This window comes from Chiloscyllium plagiosum, chromosome 11 (genome assembly GCF_004010195.1).
Source record: "Chiloscyllium plagiosum isolate BGI_BamShark_2017 chromosome 11, ASM401019v2, whole genome shotgun sequence".
NCBI lineage: Eukaryota > Metazoa > Chordata > Chondrichthyes > Orectolobiformes > Hemiscylliidae > Chiloscyllium > Chiloscyllium plagiosum.
The window spans coordinates 54174377-54193598 of NC_057720.1; the positions used below are offsets into that span (position 1 = coordinate 54174377).

At 39.8% G+C, this 19222-nt stretch overlaps 1 protein-coding gene across 23 annotated transcripts in view; it reads right to left on the minus strand.

Moving 5' to 3' along the window:
- The window catches only part of lrrc7 (leucine rich repeat containing 7), a 607301-nt gene that overhangs the window by 174554 nt on the left and 413525 nt on the right, over positions 1–19222 (minus strand). For all 23 annotated transcript variants that reach the window (XM_043699350.1, XM_043699364.1, XM_043699344.1 and 20 more), the window contains 2 exons: positions 16951–17025; positions 5492–5636 (listed from right to left, as the gene is read on the minus strand). In XM_043699350.1, coding sequence (XP_043555285.1) covers positions 5492–5636; positions 16951–17025 — 220 coding nt within the window. The remainder of the gene's footprint in view (positions 1–5491; positions 5637–16950; positions 17026–19222) is intronic.

Here is a 19222-nt window from a genome sequence, read left to right on the forward strand (position 1 = left end):
CAGATGACAAGCAACATGAATTCGACTGGGACAACACTACTATTATAGGACAAGCCAAACAGAGAACAGCCAGGGAATTCCTAGAGGCACGGCACTCATCCACAGATTCAATCAATAAGCACATCGACCTGGACCCAATATACCGACCACTGCAGCGGACAGCTGGAACTGACTACCAGAAGCGGCAGATACAAACCACTACAAATGCCGGAAGAAAGATCACAGAAGCGCTTCACAGGAGGCTCCCAAGCACTGAGGATGTCACCTAGACAGGGGACGAAACGTCTGCAACACAAATTCTCATTTGATGCGTTAACAAAGCATTTAATAAACACTAATTTCTGTAAATTGGCATTTTGCCACTGCCTACCAAGAATCTTGCCAACACAAACAGAAATTGCTGGAAATGTTCAGCAGTCTGGTGCATCTGTGGAGAGAAATCAGAGTTAACGTTTTGGGTCGAGTGACCTTTCCTCAGAATCTCACCACACTGCTTGTGAAAAGCATAAAATACAGAGCAAGTACGGCTGTTGAAGTGCAGTGGTAGTGTCATTACCTTTGAGTCAGGTGGCCTTGGTTCAAGTCCTATCAGTTCCAGCACTGTGTAATAACATTTCTGAACAGATTAATTTAGAAAATATCGAAAAGGAGCAAGATCATCTCTACATCGAGATGGTCCTCGCAGTTCCTGTCATCTGCTTTGATTACATATCTTGCCATAGCCAAATTGCTCAGACCCCTTTTAGATTCTGCCCTGTGTCTCAAAGAACCTAGACAATGTCATCTGTGTAAGTCCATGAGGATGCAGCACAGGTAATATGAATGCCTGATGGGCAATATTTGTGTATGACAATATAAATATACTTTTTGTACCAAAATGATCCCTGCAGCAAAAAAAATGGATATGCATGCAAAGAGTTGAAAGAATATCTGAGTGTTCTGCATGCTGTCTCAATGCAGCAACATCAATGCACAAATGAATGTGTCGCAGCTCTGCAAATACTGCAAAATCATCTCGTAATCTCTGCTTACAGAAATGGTATGAAACCAACAGATGGCACTGTTTTAATAAATGTTTCCTTTCAGTTTGTGCACCTCCCAACCAATTTATATTCATGACTGGAACTGTAGAATACTCTAACCTCAGAAGGAAGCCATTTGGCCCTTTCTGCTTCTCCCAGCTCTCTGCAAGAATAATTCACCAAATGCTACTCCCCTGCCTTTTTTCTCATACACTTGCAAATATTTCCACTTTTGAGAATGATCCAATTATCTTCAGAAACAATGACAGAATCTACTTCCATCACAGTCTTAGCCAATGCATTCCAGAATTTAACCATTCACTGGATAAAAAGCATTTTTATCATCTAACCCTTGTTTCTTTTGACAATCACCTTAGATGAGTGTCCTTGGGCTCCAGACTCTTCGACCAGTGGGAGGAATTTCTCTTTACCTACTCTGTCCAGATTTCTCATGATTTATCCTCTGTTTCCCCATTCTATTACATAAATGAAATTTCTCATCCTTATGCCATAATGTTGTGGAATATTTGTTGCACCCTCTCTACTTCCTTCATACAGTGTGGTACCCAGAACAGGATGCAATACTCCATTTGAGGCCAAACTAATGTTTTATGCATGTTTATCATGACTTCCTTTCTTTGTACTCAATGTCCTTCTATCGATCCCAGGATCGCTAATGCCATTTCTGAAGTAGCACTGTCCTCTTCAATGATTTATGTATATTTACCCTTCCCGCACCTCATATTGAATTGTACTCTATTTTATGTTGTCTCTTCTCATTCTTCCTAGTGAAATAAATCATGGCACACTTCTCTTCATTTAATTTTATCTGCCACTTGTTTGCCCATTCCACATTACAACATTTTATATTTTCACCTCTCAAAACTTCAAATTTCACCCACTACTCAGCTATTAATCTTCATCAAGAGGAACAAGGGCCCTAACACTTTCTCCTGGGGAACTCCACTGTAAATGTCATCTTGCTTGAAAACATCTGTTCACCATTAATCTCTGATACCCATCACTTACCAATTTCATTTCCATGCTGCTACTGTCCCTTTATTCCATGAGCTCTAACTATACTCATGAGTCAGTTGTGTATGCTGCTTTATGAAATATCATTTGGAAATCCATGCCATTCATGTTTAAAAACTCAAGCAAGTTAGTTACACATACTTTACACTTAAGAAATTTGTGCTGGTTTTCTGTAATTAACATTGATGTTCTCAAATGCCTATTAACTTGGCCTGAATTACCATTTCCAAAAACTTCCCTATCAAAGTTAAATTGACTGGCTTGTACTGTAATTGCTGGTCTTATCTGAAGGCATTTGATAAAGTGCCACATAAAGGGTCGTTGCACAAGATAGCAGGTCACTGTACTGTGGGTAATATATGAGCACGGATTGAGGACTGGTTAACATAGAAGGCAGAGAGTAAGTTTTAAGGGGTCTTTTACATGTTAGAAAGACATAACTGGTGGAGTGCCACAAAGATCAATCAACAGCTTTGATGATTAGAGGAGTGGGCAGTGTGTAATGAATTTAAATTTGCTGATAGTACAAAAATAGATTGGTGGATGGGTTGTGATAAAGACAGAAGGAATCTGAGGGCAATACAGACAGGATGAGTGAGTGAGCAAAATCTTGGCAGCTGGAATTTAATGTAGGAAAGGCATGCACTTTGGTAGGGAGAAACAAAAGGGAGAGTATTATTTAAACAGAAAGTACATCACAGAGGTATCTGGGTGTTTTTTATCCATGAATCACAAAGTTACCACGCAGGTGCACTTAGTAATTGCAACGACAAATGGAATTTTGGCCTTCATCGCGAGCAGGCTGGAGTTTAAAAATAGGAAAATCTTGTTACAACTGTACAGGATAATGGTGAGGCCACATCTGGACTACCGTGTACAATTTTGGTCCCTATTTGTAAGAAAGGGTATATTGGCATTGGAGGCAGTTCAAAAGAGATTCACTAGGCTGATTCCTAGTGAAGGGGTTGACTTATCAAGAACAGCTAAAAAAGTTAGAATGGGGGTGATGTTTTTTGAAATGTAGAAGATTTTGGGGCCTGACAGGTAGATGTTTTCATTAGTGGCAGAATCTCAGACTGAGGTATTTTGATACAAAATAAGGGAACGTTTATTTGAAACTGAGCTGCAAAGGATTTTATTTTCTCAGACTGTACTGAATATCTTGAATTCTCTACACTAGAGAATTGAGGAGATTAGATAACTGAATATGTTAGAAGAGAAGGTAGAAAAAGATGTTGATATAAAAAGGACTTGAGGGCTATGAGAAGCTTGAATGAAAGAACAGCTGAGGGCTGAGGCAGATCAGCTATGATCATGTCGAATGGTGGAGCATGCTTGAAGGGCCATTCCTGTTCCAATTCCTTACATTACACCATTTTTTGAGCAAGAGTGTTTTGAACATTTGCAATTCTCCAGTCCTCTGGTACCATCACTCTACTGAAGGAAGAATGGAAAAACTTCTAAATCTTTCTCACTAGTTGGTGGCATGTAGAATATTTCAAGTAATATCATTGTACCTTTATTATTTCTTAGCTTGAACTAAATAGATTCTATCCTTGAACCATCTGGAACATCCTCCATATCCAGCATTGTTATATCTTCCTGAATCTAATGTATCCCCTAGAACTCTGACTGATTTTCATCTCTGTAATGGCAAGCTATGTTGTCAGTTACAGCCATTTTAGTAGCATTTGACTTGAAACCACCTTAACATAGCTAGAGACCGAATTTGTTGCCAAACAAAGCAACTTAGGAGTGCAGATGCTTAAGTCCTTGAAAATGGAGTTGCAAGTCGTCAGGATGGTGAAGAAAGCGTATGACACATTGTCTTCATTGGTCAGAAAATTGAGTATTGGAGTTGGGATAGCACAACACGTCACACAGCATCCAAGGGACAAAAGAGTTGACGTTTGAACATAAGCTCTTCATTAAGAGCTTATGCTCGAAACGTCAATTCTTCTGCTCCTCAGATGCTGCCTGACCTGCTGTGCTTTTCCAGCAAGATACTTTCGATTCTGACCTTCAGCATATGCAGATCTCACTTTCTCCTAGGAGTTGGGCTATCATTTTTGCAGCTGTACAGGACATTGGTGAGGCCACTTTTTGGAATATAGCGTACTATTCTGGTTGCCCTTTTATAGAAAGAATGTTGTTAAACCTGTGAGGGTGCAGAAAAGATTTATAAGGATGTTGCCAGGACTGGAGGTTTTGAGTGTAAGGAGGCTGGGGCTATTTTGCCTGGAGCAGAGATTAAGAGGTGACCTTATAGAGGTTTATAAAATCAGGCCAGGCATGGATAGAGTGAACAGCAAACATTGTCCTAGGCTGGAGGAATCCAAAGCTAGAGAGCATAGGTTTAAGGTGAGATAGGAAAGATTTAGAAAGGATCTGAGGGGTAGCTTTTTCGTGCAGAGTGTGGTGCATGTATGGAATGAGCTACTAGAGGAAGTGATGGAGGTAGGTACAGTTATAACATTTAAAAAGCATCGGGATGGGTAAATGAATAGGAAGAGTTTAGAGGAATATAGACCAAATGCTGGCAAATGGGACTAGGTCAGATTAGGATGTCTGGTTGGACAAGTTTGACCGAAGGGTCTGTTTACATGCTGCGTGACTTGATGGCTCTGTATGCCTTTTACTAAGCTTGTACATTTATCTGCTGAGCTTTCAGGGATTGCTTTAGTGCACTGTTTGAGTAATATTTAATGCAGGCCTGCCAAATGGAGAATCAGCGGAGGCCCTCCACCTCCTCTTTTGAGGGAGGTCTGTTGAATTAATTTATTCTTAAGGCACTTAAATGGACATTGGTGGACCTTCCCTGTATTTAATGATCATGGAAGTAGAAAACCCACTGGGAGAGGCAGCTGCCAAGGATAAATCGAGTGTTGCTGATGGATCCAGGTCACAGTTGATTGAGGGCAGGATGTTTTTGGATTAAGACCTATTCTGGCTGGCTCTGAGCAAGCTCCCTTTTCCCAATGTTTGATTCCTTAATTAGACCTTTTCAGGACATTTTGTTTCTGACAAGATGACTGGACTAAACACTTCTGGCTGAACAAAAGTAGCAGCAGATTGAAGCCCTTAAGTGGCCATTCACTGCCCTCATAATGGCTCAGTTGGCACTGGGCAGGAATGCCTCCTCACTGAGTTAAAAGGCCCCTCCTTGAAAGTCGTCTAATGGGTGGGCATTAAATCCTGCCCTACAATTCAAGTTGCGCTATTAAAAAATAGATACTTGTATTAATTCATGATACTTTTGCCATAACCCAGGAAAACAAAGTTTTACATTATGTAATGTCCTTTCAAAATCATCCACCAATATTTTGAACAATAAACTGTATCTACATTATTATTTATTCTCTATTCTTCTCTATATTTTTTAGGAAAATATTCATGGTTAAATTATAAAAAGAAAATGGTAACATTGTTCCTACCTATGGTGTCAGGCAGCTGTTGCAGCAGATTGGATGAAAGCAGGAGGTCCTCCAGGCCTTCGCATCCAGAAATATCTGACTCAATCATTTCTATTCTATTCTTTGACATATCCAAGTATGTCAGATGTTTCAACTTTGCTAGAGGCTGAAAAAATACAAAAAACAAACAGTATATGTAATATGTTTAATGATTTTTAAATAAATTTTCCTTCTTTTCTTTCCCATCTCTGTAAAGACCATACATTTTCTGCTGTCTGAATCCTAGCTTCTGGGACCTCAAACAAATGCCAATGTCTGAATATGCACTTAGTTAATATCAATATGCTCCACTTGACCCCTCTCATGCATGAAACATGCCATTGTCAAGTATGAGCTGTTAGTCTAACTCAATGACATTGAGGCTATTTGCAGAATTTTTGCTGCTCTTTCTCCTCCTGTTTCTAAACTGTGCTACACTTTAGCTTATTCAGTAGTCTGCTGCCTGTAACCTACTTTGCATCAATTTTCACTCACACCTCATTCCAGTTCTTGTTGAACAATATGAATATCACCACAAATGTTTGGTTTTTCTCTTCCCTCACTTAAGGATTAACATTGGAACTTCAATATCTTAAAGATATGTTTAATCAACCTATTCAGATGTGTTATGACACACCTTTGGAGAGATGGGACTTGAACCTAGACCTCTGGGTCTGAGATATTACCACTGTGGTACTGTTTCCCTTATACTGTCCCTAGGGCTGTAGTGAATAGAACAAGCAAAACTGTCACTAACTTGGGATAATTTCTACGTGGTTCGGAATTGATAGTTTGATGATTAGCATAATTGGATCAGCTTTTCCTTGTCCACTACTGACTATATAGTGTTGTGGACCAGATCCCTTCAAAACATGTCAAGAAAGTAGCCCAGTCCCTAACTTTGCTCGTTGTTTTAAGCAAGTGTACAGTGGATATTCCAGGAGTGAAGCAGCTGGCCCAATCACTTAGTTTTTGGTTTAAATGAAATACAAACAGAAGAGAACAGAATAAAGAATAACTTAACCCATCTGAAAACCCAACAGATTATCCCAACTTAATGATGCTGTTCCAAATACTTGCAACAATCCCCATAAACAATCCTTGGCACAAAAGGCAAAATCAAACACAGGGTCTGACAGGAGAGAAACAGATGGCAGAGAGATTCAGCATGGAACACCTTCTTCCACATAGCTGTTGAATTGAATTGAATTGAATTTATTGTCACGTGTACTGAAGCACAGTGAAAAGCTTTGTCTTGCGAGCAATACAGGCAGATCACAGAGTTAAGTAGCATAGGTAAGTAAACAATTGGTAAACAGCGGCAAAAATAAAAACACAGGTACAGACGAATGCTAAGAGTTTGTGAGTCTATTTAGTATTCTAACAACAGTAGGGGAGAAACTGTTACTTCTATAACTTCTTTCTGATGGTGGAGACTGTAGAAAAGCATTGTCAGAGTGGGATGGATCTTTGAGAATGTTGGCGGCCTTTCCTTGACAGCCGGCCTGGTAAATGGATTCTATCGATGGAAGGTTGGCCTTTGTGATTGTCTGGGCCGAGTTCACCACTCTCTGTAAACGTTTCCGATCTTGAATGATACGGTTGCCATACCAGGTAGTGATACATCCTGACAGAATACTCTTGACGGCGCACCTATAAAAGTTGCCAAGGGAATTCGCCATCATACCAAATTTCCTCAGCTGCCTGAGGAAGAAGAGACACTGTTGGGCCTTTGTAACCAGTGCTTCTACATGAAGAGTCCAAGAAAGCTTGTTGTGGATGACCACTCCCAGGAGCTTCATACTGTCCACTCGTTCGACCTCTGTGCTGTTAATGTGTAGGGGGCATGAGTAACATCCTGCCAAAAGTCAATAAAGAGTTCCTTGGTTTTGCCGGCACTGAGAGCTAGGTTATTCTCAGTGCACCATTTTTCCAGGTCTTCCACCTCCCATCAGTAGTCTGTTTTGTTGCCCTCTGAGTTTTAACCGACTATGGTGGTGTCATCAGTGAACTTGTAAATGGCATTTGTCGGGTATTTGGTGACTCAGTCATGGGTATACAGTAAGTACAGTAGGGGGCTGAGTACGCACCCCTGGGGGGGGGGGCTCCAGTGTTGAGTGTTAGTGAGGATGAAATATTGTCTCCAATCTTCACTGATTGTGGCCTGTGGGTCAGGAAACTGAGGATCCGGTTGCAGAGAGTGGGGCTTGGTCCGAGATCACTAAGTTTACTAATCAGTCTTGTGGGATAATAGTGTTGAAGGCTGAACTGTAGTCAATAAGTAGGTTTCTTCCATTGCTATTCTTGGTGTCAAGATGTTCTAGGGAGGAGTGAAGGGCAAGTGATATGGCATCTGATGTGGATTAGTTGGTCTGATAGGCAAATTGGAATGGATCAAGAGTAGTGGGGAGGCTGGAGTTGATTAATGCCATGACCAGCCTTTCAAAGCACTTCATGACCATCGAAGTTAGGGCCGCTGGGTGGTAGTCATTGAGACATGCTGCACGAGCCTTCTTAGGAACAGAAGTGATGTTGGCCCTCTTGAAACAGGCAGGGACAGTGGCCTGCTGCTGGGAGAGACTGAAGATGTCCGAGAAGACCTCTGTCAGTTGATCTGCGCGTGCTCTGAGTGCACGGCCTGGTACTTCGTCTGGTCCCATCGCTTTCCTTGGATTCACACTAAGGAAAACTTATCTGACCTCTGATGCAGTGACTGTTGGGAGAGTTTCATCAGGACTTGTCGGAATGGGTATTACCTCTCTGCCGAAGTTCAGCTCAAAGCGAGCACAGAAGGCGTTGACACGTTCTGGGATGGATGTGTCATCATCTGCTATCTTGCACTGTCTCTTTTTCGAACCTGTGGTGTCATTCAGTCCTTGCCATAGTCGCCAGGTGCCTGCCTGGGTCTCTAGTTTGTATCGGTATTGGTCTTTGGCTCTCTTAATGACTCTGCGAAGGTCATACCTGGATTCCTTATATTTGAGTAGGTCTCCTGATCTGAAGGCCTCACGCCTGGTTTTTGGTTCTGTTTCTTGGACCAGCAGCCTTAAACTGGCTACCTACTTTCAGTGAACAGCCAGACTGCTAAAACCAAACCAAACCAGAGAAAAGCTGAGCTGGGAGAACTGGCCACTCCCCTTTCATTGTACAAGTGTTTTTTTTTAACATGAAAGCATTCTTAAGTAGATCAACCCCAGACAATTCGGGGTTGTCTGTGTCTTTACGGCCTCCTGATAAAAATGCCAAGGACAGCAAAACCTTGTTAAAGGAGCAGCATGGTTACAATAGTAATTGGTTGTCAATTATATTTAGGCAATGGACATTAACTGAGCTATCTGCTCCAGAGGTGAGTAATAACATTTCTGAACAGTTTGATTAGAAAATATCGACAGTGTTATTCCCCAGCAGTCAATATTATGCTAAGGGGCTCTTGTGACATGGTAGTAGTGTTGTTACCTCTGAGCTGGGAGGCCCAGGCTCAGGTCCCAACTGCTCCAAAAGTGTATCATTACATATCTGATCAGGATCATTAAGAAGATCTATAACTTGCTCCACTACAGGCACTTCCATGACAGGATGATGAACATATCAGATATAAGGCTCAAAGATATGGCTCTTGTAGTCAACAGTAGTTTCTTACCTCTGGGCCAAGAGGTCCAGCATCAAGTCCCACTGACTGTGGAGATGCATCATAACATGCCCAAACATGTTGACTTAAAATCAATTAATAATAAATTTAAAATTGTTCTTGCTGATTTGAAGTACATATGTGCTTTATATGTCTTTAAATAAAAGCATGTAGGATTAGTAATCCAGACGCCTGAGAAGGGAAAGATTTAAAACGGACATGAGGGGTAGAGGGTGGTGCATATATGGAAGGAGCTGCCTGAGGAAGTGGTAGAGATGGATGCACACACAACATTTAAAAAAACATTTCAACAGATACATAACTAGGAAAGGTTTAGAGGAATATGGGACAAATGCAGGCAAATGGGACTGGTTCAGTTTAGGAAACCTGAATTGCATGGACGAGTTGGACCAAAAGGTCTGTTTCCATGCTGTATGTCACTATAACCTCAGTTAATATTCTGGGTACATGGGTTCAAATGCTATTATGCCTGATAGTAATGACTGGATTCAATAAAAATATGACATGGAACTATCATTGTTGATTGTTCCAAAAACCTACCTGTTTCACTGATGTCCTTAAGGGAAGGAAACTTGCCATCCATACCTGATCTGGTCTATATGTGACTCCAAATCCACAATAATGTAATTGACTATTAACTGCCTTTGGGGCAATTAGGGATGGGCAATAATGACTAGTCCGACTAGTGACACCCTCATCCCTTAACAAATAGAAAAGATTTCTACCTGACTGTTGACTGTCCAACTTTCCTTCCTTATTCCCCCTGTCAGTCAATTAGTTGAATGGTTCTTGGCTTCAGCTACCACTTCTCCCTTTGAAATATGCAGGATTCACCCCTTTACACAAACAAAAAACTCTCGACTCCTCTGTCCATGCACACACCATTGCATCTTCAACCTTCCTTTCCTCTCAAATTCCCTTCAAAGTGTTATATCTCCCAAATACGTATCCATCTTTCCTGGAACAAAATGCTTGAACCCCTCCAATCAAATGTCTGGCTCGATCACGGTACTGAAATGTCTCTTAACAGAATCACATATGACATGTCAATGTTAACTATTTCACATTGTCTTTCCTGACCTCTCTTCAGCCTTTGATATTGTTGACCACAGCATCAGCCCGCAACACCTTTCCAACCTAGTCTGCTGCGTGGGACTGCTTTAGCCTAGTTCCGTTCTTATCTGTCTCATTGTAAACATAGGAACATAGAAAATAGGAGCAGGCACAAGTCATCTGGTCTTTCATGCCTGCTCTGCCATTCAATATGATCATGGCTGACCATCCAACATCCTGTTCCCATCTTTTCCTCATATCCTTTGATCCCTTTATCCCAAGAAATTATATCGAACTCGTTCTTAAAATCATTTAATGTTTTTCTCAACCACATTCTGTAGCAGAGAATTCTACAGGCTCACGACTCTCTGATGAAGAAATTTCTCCTCATCTCAGTCCTCATCTCATATCCTTGGATTGTGATCCCTTATTCTGGACTCCCCAGTCATCGGGAACCTACTTCCTGTTTTCATCTTGTCTAGTTCTGTTAGCAATTTATAGGCTTCTATACGATGTCCCCTCATTCTTGTAAACTCCAGTGAATACAGTCCTAACTAACATATCTCTCTTCATATGTCAGTCCTGCCTTCCCAAAAATCAGTCTGGCAAACCTTTGTTGCATTCCGTCCACAGCCGGAACATCTTTTCTCAGAAAAGGAGACCAAAACTACACACAATACTTCAGGTGCGACCTCACCAAGGCATTGTAGAATTGCAGCTAGACATCCCATCTCCTGCACTCAAATCCTCTTGCTGTGAAGGCCAACATAACACTTGCTTTCTTCTCTGTCTGCTGCAGCTGCAGAATTAATTTCATCAACTGATATACAAGGATACCCAGGTTTTGCTGCACACCCTCTTTCATAACTTATCGCCAGTCAGATAATAATCTGACTTCCTGTTTCTGTTAGCAAAGTGGATTGCCCCACATTTATCCACATTATAATTCATGTGCCATTATTTGTCTACTCACTTAACTTGTCCAAATCATACTGAAGCACCTCACAGCTTCCCTCCCATTCAGCGTTGTGTTTTCTGAAAACTTGGAAATATTACATTTAGTTCTCTCACCTAAATCAGTAATATATAATGTGAATAGCTGGGATCTATTCCATGTATTCCTCCATGATTCATTGCCTTCCACTTGGGAAAAGACCTATTTATTCCTATTTTTTGTTTCCTATCTGCAAATCAGTTCTTTATCCAAGTCAGTACACTACCCACAATCATGTGTGCTTTAATTTAGCCAGAGAATGACTTCTAATGGCCTCTCTTCACACTCCTACATTGGTGCCTCTGGTATCCCCTGTCTGGCTCCATCTTAAGGATCTATCCATGATTCCCCCTCTCTCCTATTACTCATCTACCTGTTGTCCCTTGGTGACAACATCTGAAAATACAGGTCGTATTTAATGGATCAGATGGGCCAATGGGCCGAGAAGTGGCAGATGGAGTTTAACTCAGATAAATGCGAGGTGCTGCATTTTGAGAAAGCAAATCTTAGCAGGACTTATACACTTAATGGCAAGGTCCTAGAGAATGTTGCTGAACAAAGAACCTTGAAGTGCAAGTTCATAGCTCTTTGAAAGTGGAGTAACGGGTAGATAGGATAGTGAAGAGGGCATTTGGTATGCTTTCTTTTATTGGTCAGAGTATTGAGTGCAGGAGTTGGAAAGTCAAGTTGCGGCTGTACAGGACATTGGTTAGGCCACTGTTGGAATATTGCGTGCAATTCTGGTCTCCTTCCTATCAGAAAGATGTTGTGGAACTTGAAAGGGTTCACAAAAGATTTACAAGGGTGTTGCCAGGGTTGGAGGATTTGAGCTATGGGGAGAGGCTGAACAGGCTGGGGCTGTTTTCCCTGGAGCGTCGGAGGCTGAGGGGTAACCTTATAGAGGTTTACAAAATTATGAGGGGCATCGATAAGATAAATAGACAACGTCTTTTCCCTGGGGTCGGAGAGTCCAGAACTAGAGGGTGTAGGTTTAGGGTGAGGGGGAAAAGATATAAAAGAGACCTAAGGAACAACCTTTTCACACAGAGGGTGGTACGTGTATGGAATGAGCTGTCAGAGGAAGTGGTGGAGGCTGGTACAATTGCAACATTTAAAAGGCATTTGGATGGGTATATGAATAGGAAGGGTTTGGAGGAATATGCGCCGGGTGCTGGCAGGTGGGACTAGATTGGGTTGGGATATCTGGTCGGCATGGACGGGTTGGACCGAAGGGTCTGTTTCCATGCTGACATCTCTATGACTCTATGACACTGTCTGACTCCACACTTGTTTCAGGTTATCTGTTGCTAAATCCTCATTATTATTTCTGGACTTGATTATTTTAACTTCAAGATGGGCTTTCCACTTCCTAACTTGTCTGAACTTCAGTCTTCCAAAGGTTTGCTGTCTGTGTTGCATTACACAAATGCCACCTGTCCATCAGTCAAATGCTCATTGATCTACATCGGTGTCTAATAGGATGTGTCTTAACTTTGATGTTCTTATCCATGTTTCAAATCCCTCCCTGATCTTGACCTTCCCCATCATGACTCTTTGATATTTAATCTTCTGAACTACAATCCTCTGGAATTGCTACATTTCTCCAATTCTGATCTCTTGAGCATCCCTGATTTTAATGATGCTATAATTAGCAATCATGTCTTTACAGCAATTAAGGCTCCAATTTCTATATTTCTTCATTAAATATCTCAGGTCCTCTTTCTTTCCTTCTTCCTCTAACATGCTCTTTAACGCCTATTTCACTGACCAATGGCCATCTGCCCTCATTTCTCCTAATGCGGCTTATTATCAAATTTTATTCAATAATGTACTTGTGGATCTATATAAGATGCTATATACATAGATATGTTTTTTTTTCTAGTCTGTATAACTTGTTAACAAATCCTTAATTTTATTTACTAAGCCTAGTTGTAAGCTCAAGTTGAAAAGTACAGCTTTTTTTTTAACCAGGCAAAATAGGTCTGATTTTAGAATACAATGTAGGCTGCTAGAGCAGCTTGGGACAGTGTAAGACCTGCTGGAATGTCCAAGAGACAGCAGCTAGACCAGAGGCAGGTCAAGGAAGTAGCTGAGGGTAACATCAAATGCAATATACACTGATTTCCCTTTAATGTATTAATGCAAAATTCAATATGAGTTGATATATTAGACCAAGAGGAGGGAAAAATATCAATACATTGATCTATTCAATACATCAAAATTTCGTGTCTCAAGAATGAGCTATGTATTCTTTTGGGTTATATTTTGTACTCAGCTAAGTCGGTATTAAGAATTAATGGCTGACTCAGGTTTCCAACCTTTCTCACAATTTGTTTTGGATGGATCACCTTTGTCAGTTTCATTAAAGTGCTATCATCAAACATTCCTGGAACACCAATAGAAAGACAGTATGGAAAGTGAACTTTCTTTGGTTTTAAGCATTTTTTGATAAAAGCAGTTCTGGCTGTACCAATATAATATTTTCATGTTGCACAGCTGTCATTCATGTGCTTTCTCACAGCGAGATTATCAATTTAATTTTGATGCAAACTGAATAATGTTTTATGCTATAAGATGGAAATTGGAACTTCAAACACATTTTGTGGGGGACTCTTACCACAAACAGAAAAAGGGAGACATTGTCACCCTCGCAAATTAAACTGGATTTGAGTCCAAGATTCTAGATGCAAGGTGACAATGTACTAAAACACTGAACTTCTCAGTCTCATTTTGGCCAAACATTTAATCATTCTTTACTTAAGCAATTACCAGATGATTTTAATGAAAATTCACAGACAAGTATCTGTTGTGAATATTCCAAGTTGTTTCAACACTTGCATCCTTATGCACTTGAGCAGAAATATGCTCCACAAATTTGAGAAAGGGAGAAGGAAGAAAAGCTAAAATGAAGTATTTGACTTTTGGGAAAATTAGCTGGCAGAGTGAAATGTAAAACATTTTCACTGCTACATAAATGAATACAAATCTATAAACTTCAAAATGGGAATTGATTAATAGAAAATATTGGTGTTTGATTTGATTAAGTTATTACTTTTAACAATAAAATGTAAATACATATTAAAGGGATATGGTCTCCTATGAAAACATTTTGCTGAAACCTTTATCCTTTTTGTTGCAAGCATTAGTTTAATAATTCTTAGTCATACTGAAAAGGATATTGCTCTTTCCCGACCAATACTTTTACCATGACAACTATGATACATAGATTTATGTCTTTTTTCAAAATATATATAAAAGAGATTATACATCTTTTCAATTGTTTAGAAGAGATTATTTAATACTATTTAAGAAACAGGCAGAATTGCCAGGCATTGCAGTGGAAAATCCAGACAGTTGAAGGGATTGTGAAAACAGTCAGAAATTTTGTTCAAGAAGGTTGCAGGAATGTGTGAGAGATATTTTGAATACAGTGATATGAAATAAGTGAGGTGCAGTGGGTTTTGCAGACAGCACCTTAACTGAAAAGAAAAAAAAGACTTACATTATATTGTGCCTTTCATGACAGCTGTAAGTCTCAAAGCACTTCACTGGCACTTTACAGCCAGTGAAGTGCTTTGAGTGCAGTCATTGGTTTAATATATGCAATATGGCAGCTAATTTACATGTAGCAAATGCGTGTTTTGCAGAATTTTCATGCTGTTTTCATATCCATATAAATGTAAGTGATTTTCAAGGTTTTTCCAACTGATTTGTTTTATGCATGATACTAGCCCTTTGGGAAATATGGCAGTGTTTTGACAATTGTGCTCCTAGACAGACATAGAGGAGATTAAATAACTTGTTATGCCGATCAATGCATCACACATTTGTTCAAGTTATTTACACATGGAGGCATGGGATGTGGCTGAGGTATTCAATGAATGCTTTGCACTTGTCTGTACCAAAGAGTTGACTTTACCCAGGCTGAAGTGACAGAAGAGGAAATTGTGTCACTGAAAGTTTTACAATTAGCAAGGAAGAAGTGTTGGATAGACTGTTTGTACTTTAAGTTGACAAAACTCCAAGACTGGATGAGGTGCATCCAAGGATATTGACAGAAGTGACAGTAGAAATGCCAAAGGCACTAGCCATAGTCTTTCATCTTCCCTAGACTTAGGGGAGGTGCCTGAGCACTGGACAATTGCAAATATTATGGCCCTGTTTCAATGTAGGTTGTAAGGATAAACTTGGTAGTTACAGACCACTAAGTTTGATTTTAGTGGTGGGGCAACTTCTAGAAATAATAATTTGGGATAGAATAAGCAGTCACATGGAGAAAGGTGGGTTGATGAGGCATAATCAGCATGGATTTCAAAAGGGGGAATTGTGTTTGAATAATTAAGAGTTTTTGAAGAGGTAACAGAAAGCATTGATGAAGGTAATACCATTGATATGGTGTATGTGGACTTTGAAAAGGCATTTGATATGGTGTCACATAACAAATTTATAAGAAAAATTACAGTTCGCAGAATAAAAGGCACATTAGGAATGTGGATAAAAAAACTGTCTGAATAATAGGAAACAGAGATTAATGATCAATGGATATTTTTCAGGCTAGAGAATGATTTGTACCAGAGTTCCCCAAGGCTTGATATGAGAACCCTAATTTATCCTGACATATAATAATGATCCAAATGTTGATGTGCAGGGGACAATTTAAAAGTTTGTGGAATATACAAAACTTGGAAACATTGTAAACAATGAGGAGAACTCCAAAAGGACATAGAGCAATTGGTGAAATGGGCAGATAAACAGCAGATGACATGGAAAATACATCTTGGTGGAAGAACATGGAGAGGCATGTTTTTGCTACCAAAGTGTATAACTTTGAATCAGGGTAGATGATTATTTAGATGACTATTTGAATAGAAACAATGTTAAAGGGTACAGGGAAAAGTCAGGAAAATGTCACCATGTCAGAATACTCATTTAGAGACAGGAGTGGTCAGATATTTGATATAATGAAGTGAAAGTTTTGACACAAACCTAAAGAGCAATGCCAACATTTTAGTAACCATTTGTTGTCTACCTTAGCTGAGGTGCCAGCTCTCCCTTTGTTTAAGATAATCCTGCTCTCCCTTGTTTAACTACATGCATGAAGAGCAGTTACAGGATTTTCCTGATATTCTACCTCCATTCACCCTCAGCAGCCATCAATTATGTGGCTGAATTGCCTCTGGGGTCACTGAGATCCTTCATTTAATGCATCTATACAAGGGTGTGTCTGTGACCTGGAAAAAAAATCCAAGCTCCCAAAACCACCTCCAACTGGAAAATCCAGCACTTGGGAATTTGCTTCCTACATTCATTGAGAGTGAGCTTCAGGTAAGACTGTTGGCAGCCTTGTGGGTATGGTAATACAATGCATTATATAGTCATCAAAGTATTAAAGTATTAGCAAACACCAACAAAATACTTGTAGTGAAATTAGTATATTTATTGCAACAGTACTTCTTAAAATCCCCATCTCATGCCATTTCATCCTCCCCATGTCATTTTTCAGATGCCATATCCATCCATTCATTTTTCTCATATCATCCCCTTCCATCCCATCCCTTCTTCCTATGCTCTCCCTCCTTTATTGCAAACATGCTCTCACATTCCCAATTCAATATGCCCCAAACATTTCCCCCTTTCCTTTGCTTTCCCACTCCCCATGTCCTTCCCCCAAAATTAACTAAATTTTTATAAACTAATTGTCAAGAAAAGAAGATGATAGAGTTCTGATATTGTGTAGATTCTTACCCCAGGCAATGTCTGTATTGAGTTATTATCCATCCACAGCTCTTTCAGGCTCTGCAATTGTTCCAGGACTTCAGGCTAAAGAAACAAATAACTGTGTAAAGCCATTAGTCCATTTGTACTGAAATCAACATTTGATGGAATTAATACAGCTGGTTGCCATACAGACCTTATTACAACCTAATATAAATCATTTCATCTCCAAGTTAATTGGGATGCTCCTTGCCCTGCAAATATGCCTCCAAATAATGGACAATTAAATTAATGATAATTTTCTGTGTGCACCCTCTGTCGTCGAAATGAATATACATTTAAATGTTCAAATGTTTTGTGATTGCACATTCGGCTATACTGTTCCAACCCTCTCAAATTTCAGTTGTTCACATCTCTACTTAGCACTTCCTCTCTGCACAGATTTCCTTAAGCCATCACTTTTTGATGATGTTTTTTAAAACATAGAAATTCGGAGCAGGAGTAAGCCATTCAATTGCTAACTTTTGTTTTAGAATAAAGAATCCTCAAATATCTCAATGGAAAAAAATTAATAGACAACATTTTAATTATAAAACTTTTTCTGTAATGATCAAAATAAGATTAGCATTATTCAAATATTCATGCAGAGAGAGAAACAGAGGTAAGGTGGGAGTCCAACATGACTCTTTTTCAGAACTGAAGAAAAAACTGATGAGCCCATTCTGAAATGTCAGATCAGTCTTGAAACACTAACTGTTTCTCTCTCCATAGATGCTGCTAGAGCTGTTGAGTTTCTCCAGCATTTTGTTTTCATTTCAGATTTCCAGCAGTATTTCGCTTTTGTAACTAAAACATTATTTGGAAGAGTTAAAAGAATTTAAATTCAATGGAACAATGGTCTAAATGTTTCAGTCTCTGGATCACAAGTCATCAAATGGGTAAATATATTTCATTTTATTCAATACAACAAACAATACTGGCATACAAATGGCATCAAACAATCAAGCAGACCAAAATTTCCTCTCAGTTTTCCATGCCAGGTCAAATCTTCATTGGGCCTTGATCAACCATTAGATTCCATCTGAATTTTCTGCATATAATTATCATCAGCAATCCCAAGTAAATCTTATAAATCAATCCAGTTTACTTGTATAAAATTGCTCTTTCCACTAAGAAATTTGCTTCTTCCCCTTGTCCCATTTTCTACTAACGAAAAATATTCTTTTCTGGGAAAGGTTTATTTCTTCTTCCTCAAGCGGTTATAATGAAACTGCCTTTACTTTCTGTTCTGAGATGCAGCAAAACACCATAGGATCATAGAGTCATAGAGATGTACAGCATGGAAACAGACCCTTCGGTCCAATCCGTCCATGCTGACCAGATATCTCAACCCAATCTAGTCCCACCTGCCAGCACCTGGCCCATATCACTCCAAACCCTTCTATTCATTTACTAATCCAGATTTCTTTTAAATGCTGCAATTGTACCAGCGTCTGGCAGCTCATTCCATACACATGAAAAAGTTGCCCCTTCGGTCTTTTTTACAACTTTCCCCTCTCATCCTAAACCTATGCCATCTAGCTCTGGATTCCCCCACACCAGGGAAGAGATTTTGTCTATTTATCCTATCCATGTCCCTCATGATTTTACAAACCTCTATATGGTCACCCCTCAGCCTCCGATGCTCCAGGGAAAACAGCCCCAGTCTATTCAACCTGTCCCTATAGCTCAAAGCCTCCAACCCTGGCAACATCCTTGTAAATCTTTTCTCAACTCTTTCAAGTTTCACAACATCTTTCCGATAGGAAGGAGACCAGAACTGCACGCAATATTCCAACAGTGGCCCAACTAATATACAGCTGCAACATGACCTTCCAACTTGTGTATTCAATACACTGACCAACAAAGGAAAGCACACCAAACGCCTTCTTCACTATCCTATCTACCTGCAACTCTATTTTCAAGGTGCTATGAACCTGCACTCCAAAGTCTCTTTGTTCAGCAACATTCCCTAGGACCTTACCATTAAGTGAGTAAGTCTTACTAAGATTTGCTTTCCCAAAATGCAGCACCTCGCATTTATCTAAATTAAACTCCATGTGCCACTTCTCAGCCTATTGGCCCATCTGATCAAGAACCCGTTGTAATCTGAGGTAACCTTCTTCGCTGTCCACTATACCTCTAATTTTGGTGTCATCTGCAAACTTACTAACCGTACCTCTTATGCTCACATCCAAATCATTTATATAAATGATGAAAAGTAGTGGACTCAGCATCGATCATTGTGGCACTCCACTGGTCA